Source organism: Dreissena polymorpha, chromosome 2 (assembly GCF_020536995.1).
Source record: "Dreissena polymorpha isolate Duluth1 chromosome 2, UMN_Dpol_1.0, whole genome shotgun sequence".
In the NCBI taxonomy this organism is placed as follows: Eukaryota; Metazoa; Mollusca; class Bivalvia; order Myida; family Dreissenidae; genus Dreissena; species Dreissena polymorpha.
Window position 1 is genome coordinate 61,753,028 of NC_068356.1, and position 8,077 is coordinate 61,761,104.

The window sequence follows — 8,077 nt, forward strand, 5'->3', positions numbered from 1 at the left end:
CTATAAATCAAAGTACTGACAATACTGCTGTGACGATGCTTTTGAAGTTTATCTACATCACCACAATTGTGTATGTGGGTACGAAAAAAATTGGGTACGAAAATGTCGTGTACGAAAAAAATAGCCAAACAAATTGGGGTACGGAAAAAAATGTGGGTATAAAAAAAATGTGGGTACGAAAAAAAATTGGCTAAGGAAAAAAATTTGGGTACGAAACAATTTGGGTACGGCAAAAAATTCGGGTATGACAAAAAATTTTGGTACGAAAAAAATGTGGGTACAATAACAAATTGGGAACGAAAAAAAATTGGGTAAGAACAAATTTTGGTCCGAAACAAAATTTGGATACGAAAAAAATATGAGTATGCAAAAAAAAATTGTACGAAAAAAAAATGGGTACTCAAAAGTTTGGGTACGAACAACATATTAGGGTACGGGGAAGTTGTACCCGTGGGGAAATTGACCCATTCAGCAAAACTGGAAGGCGGGTAACATTCTCAATCAAATCTAAAAATAACTACATTAGGAGTTTTCCCAGCGTCACATCGTCTGAAGTGCCAGCTGACAGTTTCGTGTCTGGTTCCTGTCCCGAACCTCTCGATAAATTTGAAAGAGGTCGGGAACCAAGTTAACCTTAATCAATGATAATCAGCGAGGTATGCTGGTTGAGAAAATTTAGCAAACTCAATCGGACTGGCTCGGTCTTTTACATAGGTCGCCATTGAGAAGAATTTGTTCATGGTATGATAACTTAGGCGAGCTGCTTCGTTGAAGCAGCATCGTCAAAAATATATAACTTATTGGATTTTTTAAAGGTTTTTGTAAAATAGTTTACGATTGTTTTAATGTCCACGCACTATATACACTCACATGTCCCTATTAAACCCATCATAGAAAGAGCAATCCGAAGCAAAAATACATGTAATTATTTAAATATATTACGTGCATCATAATGCTAACAATGCATAAGATACTTTGATCAAAACCAATATACAGTTGACAATCTGAACTAGAAAGCAAAAACAAATTTCAATTCATGAGTTCTTTAAATGCTAGATTACCATGTATCATTACGGTTGTTAATTATAAATGTCGATCTCTGATGAATATATCTTACCACAATGTATGTCGTGATGCAAAGGACTATTAAGGAATGCAATATCTGGTCCGTATTTGGCTTTTTCTTCCTTGTCTTCCTCTGTATTGTTTCTATGTTTCAATTGCTGCGTTTTATAAATGTTGTATTGTGATACGCTGTGTTTAACGCCGCATGCGATGGCACTGTCATTAGTTCAATATTATGTATATTGAAATGCATCTTGTGAACATTCACAGTCTTTCAAAATGTATTATTGAAATATCAGTCAGCGGCCACAACGACCATAAATGTACTGCGGCTCATCACCCTGTTCCGGAGGACCCAAACCCTCATATCGAATTTGTTCTGCCCTACAGTTCAAATGTATAGTTAAGCTTATATTGTGGAATAAATTCATCACTAGCATCATTAGCATTAGCATCATCATCATCTCTAGAAGTAACAGAAGCATACTAATCATAAGCAACAGACGCCAAATCATTATAATCATCATCATCATCATCATCATCATCATCATCATCATCATCATCATCATCATCACCATCTTCTTCTTCATCACCATCATCATCATCATCATAATCATCATCATCATCATCATCATCATCATCATCATCATCATCATCATCATCATCATCATCATCATCATCATCATCATCATCATCATCATCATCATCATCATCATCATCATCATCATCATCATCATCAATATCATCATCATCATCATCATCATCATCATCATCATCATCATCATCATCATCATCATCATCATCATCATCATCATCATCATCATCATCATCATCATCATCATCATCATCATCATCATCATCATCATCATCATCATCACCATCATCATCATCATCATCATCATTATCATCATCATCATCATCATCATCATCATCATCATCATCATCACCATCATCATCATCATCATCATCATCATCATCATCATCATCATAATCATCATCATCATCATCATCATCATCATAATCATCAAAAGAAGATGAAGCGCAGAGTTGGCAACAGACCAATCAAGATAAGCAATCACTTTATAATTAGCAATACAAATAAAATTATGTTTGAGCTTCAATAACGTACCCATGAACCAAATTACATGACTATATTATTTACGAGATACTATCAACTTAATGAATGATTTCAAATTATCTGAAAGAATTACATGAATGCAGGACACTATACGTTTAACAAGATTATTAATTGCATGATATAGGTGATTTGTTTAAACGAGTTTGTGCCAATTAAATAAGCACTCTTGGATGTGACGTGTTCACTTTTTTTAAACCGTCACACAAAGAAAAAAGGAATATCGAACCTTAAGATGCATACTCGGGGGAAGCATTCCTGTTATCATCCACTAGTGTTGTACTTACGAAACTGACACATTGCTTATACAGTTAAGCACAATACATACGACACAATATTAAAACAAAATAATTACAGCAGGCACTGGCGATAGATGTTCAATGCAAGATATGAAGAATGTACATTGATCAAGACCTATGCTGAATCACAAAATGAGCCAATATTTTATAAATGTCACATACTACCCGTAAGAAAGTCGCAAGTCCACTTACATTAGCTGCGCCTCGTTTGTAGCTCTGTCTGAAAGCAATAATCATTATTTCCAGTTAACACTTGATCACATAGACACAAAGATAAATTTCAACAGCTCGTGCAGGAGATACAATTATTATAGCATGTGTATTTTTTAAGCAAAACAGAAGGCTTGATTGGTTTACATATGCAAATAAGAAAAATACTGGGTTATTTTGCAGCAAAGTATGGACGAAGACTAGTTGTTTTAAAATAATCCACTGAATGTCCACACATTTTCCACACATTTTCCCGCGTATAATACACGTGCTTTAACACTTGATCTAACAATAAATAAACCTTTTAATAGTTATGCTGATTGCGTAGATGTCACGAAAACGAACGTGAAGACGTAGTTTGTGGAAAATGGCGGACATTCGATAAATATAGTTCGTATTTAGCTTGTTTCAGTATATGACAATATCGTGCAAACATAACCGCTTTGGTTCACGCAAGACAATAAATTGAACCGATGAGTTGTGATCGTACCATCTCCAGATATAATATCTTCGACTAGCTGTGGATCAATTTCACTGTAAATCTCGCTATGAACATCCACATTTTCAGCAGGCAATGAAGAAGACAGAGCAATAGCCTCGCCTTGAACATCCAACCGATCCAAGGGCACTAAAGGAGGTTGCGCGGTAGTGTCGTTGTAGTAAGGGGTTGATGGAACAACAAACAGATATCCGACGTTTTTTTCCTAAGAATGTTAATATGTAAGGTGATTATATACAAGTGGAAATATATTTAATGTTAATATATAAAATAAAAAGGTCAGGCTATTTCTATTATCTAATAATACAGAGCGATAAAATGTATATATGCATCTTTTTATTTGAATCCTTTACGAATGGTTCACATTTTGATATATGTTATACATTCAAGTGCTATCCTAATAGATGATCATATAAGTAATTATATACCTATTGTTTTCTGTCGTCTTAAATGTAGGCACACACAGGCAACAACGAATATAACTACTAAAATAAAGACTACACTTAATCCTGCTGATATAAGTCCAATATGTGACACGCTGGTGATTGGCTTTGTGGGAAAAGACGCTTGAAAGAAAACAAATATAGAACGCTTAAATGCATATGACGTATCGATCTGTGTTCTTTTACTTTCGTTAATGTGTTTTATTAAATGGATTATAAGCATATGTTTTTACGTCATACATAAACTAATTTTTGATTGAGATAAAAAAGAACTCAACCTCCAAACACAATACAATTATCAATTATGTTTATTTTTTATCGCATCTTGATATTGAACACATTTGTATATTGAACTACGAACATTATCACTTACATAGACGCTTCAAAAAGTAAACTTCCATATGAGGCTTTCCTATTCCATTCCCCACTTGCAAAATGTACATCCCATAATCTGACTCCGTTATATTGACTACCGTTAGGTTGCTAAAATCTCTATACGTCTCTATATAAGAACGGGAACTGTTGGCGATTTCAGTACATATATTGGTGTCACTGCATTTATGCCAAACATATTCAGCACTTGTCGGAAGTGGATTTGCCAATGCTGAAAACGAAAATGTCACTTCTCCACCGAGATAAATATTTGCTTCATTTCTATTGTTTGAAACGTTTTGAATAGGTATTTTTCTGCTTGCTGGAACTGAAAAAGTAAAACCGTTTTAATAATCTGTAACACGAACTAAATATTAATATTGATTGTTTATAATTCGATTTCATCCAAGCCTCATATTAATTTTTAAAGGTATAATTATAATGTACAACATAACTATATTTGATATTGGAATGACTGAAGTATTTAAATACGTTGTTTCAAACTTTATTTTTACGAACGGTAAGTGCATTGTATGGAAGTACTATGGCAACCACATTATTTAATATGTGTTTATATACAAATAATATTCTTAAACTGATAATGCACATTAGCGTTATCGCTGACACACGTTAACGATATACATACACAATACATTCAAAAACATCTTCTTTCCGCCTAATCCAATCGTATTTGATGCCTCACATGTATATTGTCCCATATCATGCCTACCCACGGAAGGCATTTCATGCCAAAGTCGAGTTGTAGTGTTTCCTTGACTTTTACCGTTGAATTCGGCAAGTTTTACGCTATCTTTCAATAACCGCATGTCTGGCGAAGGAAATCCTTCAGCGACACAGTTAAATACGACATTGTCGTTTTCTGATACTGTTACGTTTAAATTATCGTCAAATTGTTCTAAACTGAATCTCTGAACTATTGGTTGATCTGAAAACACACGTTATAAATACACGTACGTAGGCACAGAATATGATCAAATACAAGAGGATAGGTATTTGATTAGTATTTTATATGAAAATCACAGAATAAACATGAATAATAATAAATATATATTCCAACTTAAGATTACCGATCATACTTTTTTGAAAATGTTTAAACTTGGGGACAACACATAACAAAAGTAAGTCAACACAAATATTACATAAAACGTGCAGGATAAACCGCTGAGAATCGACTCCCGTGAAGTTGGTATGTCCATTGTCGTATGTGTTTGTCGCAATGCAAGTGTAGATACCAGCATCAGTTCTGGCTACTCTCTGATACAGTAATGTTTTGTTTGAATATATAACGTCTGCTTTTATCCACTGCACTGCCGTCTCGGGTGGATTACCAGGTTCATATTTGCATGTTATGTTGATACTTTCTCCTTCCGTAATGTACACATTTTCAGTGCGAATAACAGATGGAGGGTCTGGGCATGTAAGTACATATAGTTTTATACATTTTTGCAACCTTTAAATAGCTATTCACATCGGGATGTTTAGTCATTTTGTTGGTTCTTTAGATAACGTCAAATAATTCTTTAGAAAAACATCTCAATTAACAGTTATGTGTGCGTTTCTTTTATTTGTTTGTTTTGTATCAATTCTTTCGATGCATGCACAGTTTCTTGATTCAAAACATTTAGGCGATACTTACATAATATATTCAAATAAAGGCTTTGTTCACTTTGCCCGTGTATGTTGGAAGCAACACAGGTATATTTGCCGGTCATTTGGCGGTTAACGTTGATAAACGTTTTGTTAAGTTGACCTTTTATGCTTATCTCTGACTGAACAATAGATACTCCTATCGCTAATGTTTCGCCCTTAATAAGACCTATTTCCGGTATAGGAAAACCTTCAGAAATACAGGTCAGCATTGCAGTGCTGTTTTCTTTTAATGTCACATTGGACACTCCTTGAAATGCATTTACTTGAAATGTTGTTATTTTTGCAGGTTCTGAAATAAATTTAGTTATTAATGTGCATAGTGTGTCTTTACTTTTTGTTCAACTAGTATTGTGAAATGATATGGAGCAAAATATATCATAAACGTATTGGTATTCAATATCATATTTCAGTCAGAGTGCAAGTATCTGTATGAACAGAATACCATATAAAACAAATATGACGACATACTGTATATATGTCATGTATTAAACATCAACTTACTGTATTTTGTTAGAGTTGTTATGTTGCTTTCCGTCAATGTCTCGTTTAAGACTATTGCACACTTCCATTGTACAATAATATGCTCTTCCAGCGAATTATTTATAATACAACTAGCCGCAGAAGATTTGATACAGACGCACGCTACAGGTAAGGATGTCTGGACGTGACATTCACTTGCAGGATTTTTTACTTGTAAAACATTGTAAAATCGACTATGCTCGCCACTGGCAGAAGGATATATTTGTGTTTGACGAAGAAAGATTACGTTTGTCGTAAAATCAGTCCATTGACAAGTTATGTTGAATTTGTTTGGGGACACAATAAAACTTGATATCCGTATGGTCCCGTTTGCTAAAAAATACCATTTACAATATCATATACCATAAAAATATTAAAAGACCTCATAAAACGCATACATATTAGTACGTCAAAATAAATTGTTACTATAAAATAATAAACAAAAATTTAAATAAATTTAAAAGAAAAGTTATTTACGTACATTATTGGGTGTTCTAAAAGGCTAAATTACGGAGATCAAAATGTGTACATGTCAGTTCGTAAACGTTCCAATATCACAGATAACTGTTTGTGCACGCCGCCATTCGAAATACGATTCTTAATTGGCTGAAGTAAATGTGGTAATAAATTTCGAAAACCGAAATCGATTTATTGGGGCCTCAATATATTATTAAATATAATTGCGTAGGCAATATTCCACGTTTGTCGTGTTTTACTAAGTAACACTCTAGCTAAAGGATTGGTAGGAAGGTTAGTATTGCGACAGGAGGAACATGTCTTTTCGGCTGTATGCAAAGGTTTTCATCACCAAAAATGTGTATTATCCTTATGTATTTAATTGTTGTTTTATTTATTAAGTATTGTTTTGAAGAAACTCATTGAATGAATATGCCTGCGATCGCTCAGATTGTTTATATATGTAACGTACAATATACACAGTTAAATCTTACTTGATAAAAACAAAGAAAGAATAATCCAAGAATATGTTAGACGATTATCCATGTTGTATCTCAAATTTTTCTGGTGGATCTTATTTCACACACACTGTGAATACCAATTGTTGAAGATGCCTATTACGTCGTTGTTAAGGACGTAAAAACAGATACAACAATATAGTCATAATTTCGAAATACTTACGCACTTTACAATTTCCGTAAATTGTTCGCACGCAAGCTTAGAATTCATATTCGTCATTTTCATTTTTACGAGCATTATTGCATACTCCGGCTATCTCTAAACAATCCGTTATCTAAAGACTTTCATTTAAACAATAATGTGTAAAGTCGTACATTCATAATATTTTGGATTATGATTTATTACATCACTGGAGATACACAGTTGTGTACTGGTTTTGTCCTTTACGGATGTATGGCAGTTGTGTGCTTGGTATCACTGGGGCATTCAGGACAGGCAGAAACCGACAAAAACAAAGGTCGCTTAATGACGAAAAATATTGATTAAACGCGTCAAATATAAAATAATTTATTTACACAGTCGGTACATGTACAATACTGTAATTTCTTTCCGGGACGTGTGTACATCAGGCACGTATAAAAACAAGCTCAATCGCTTATAAATGCTATGACTTATGCTTTCACAACGTTAAGGAAGTCGTAAAACTCACATTTCCTTTCTTTGTTCCTCTTCGTTCCACTATCACGTACATAAAAGTTGATCATCCGATCAGCGCCATCATTGAGTCAGCAATGCTTACGCTCCAAATGTAAATGTGTGCCTTTACATTTCAATTCAAAACCGAGAACAAATCATTTATAAGAGATAGCGATTGTAAGTCCGTCGATGATACCATTAATAGGTGCAGATTAAAATAAAAATGATGATATCGTTGACTCGGTGTCAGACC

The 8,077-nt window shown here is 33.9% G+C and overlaps 1 protein-coding gene across 1 annotated transcript; it reads right to left on the reverse strand.

Annotated features, from left to right (window-relative positions):
• Positions 1-1,059: 1,059 nt before the first annotated feature.
• Positions 1,060-7,348, reverse strand: LOC127867261 (hemicentin-1-like). Its single transcript, XM_052408288.1, has 10 exons — positions 7,164-7,348; positions 6,196-6,546; positions 5,681-5,983; positions 5,184-5,453; positions 4,670-4,969; positions 4,025-4,351; positions 3,637-3,774; positions 3,200-3,413; positions 2,692-2,719; positions 1,060-1,449 (listed from the first exon to the last, which is right to left on the reverse strand). Exons 1-8 carry the CDS (start codon positions 7,213-7,215, stop codon positions 3,274-3,276), a joined length of 1,881 nt encoding a protein of 626 aa, XP_052264248.1. The 5' UTR covers positions 7,216-7,348; the 3' UTR covers positions 1,060-1,449; positions 2,692-2,719; positions 3,200-3,273.
• Positions 7,349-8,077: the final 729 nt, after the last annotated feature.

Bases quoted from the DNA above. Each gene is read 5' to 3' on its own strand.
- LOC127867261 (XM_052408288.1), bottom strand. From the start codon at position 7,215: ATGGATAATCGTCTAACATATTCTTGGATTATTCTTTCTTTGTTTTTA. The intron at 6,547-7,163 runs GTAAGATTTAAC...GGTATTTTTTAG, and splicing joins TCTTTCTTTGTTTTTATCAA to CAAACGGGACCATACGGATA. The intron at 5,454-5,680 runs GTAAGTATCGCC...TTACATGCCCAG, and splicing joins CCTTTATTTGAATATATTAT to ACCCTCCATCTGTTATTCGC.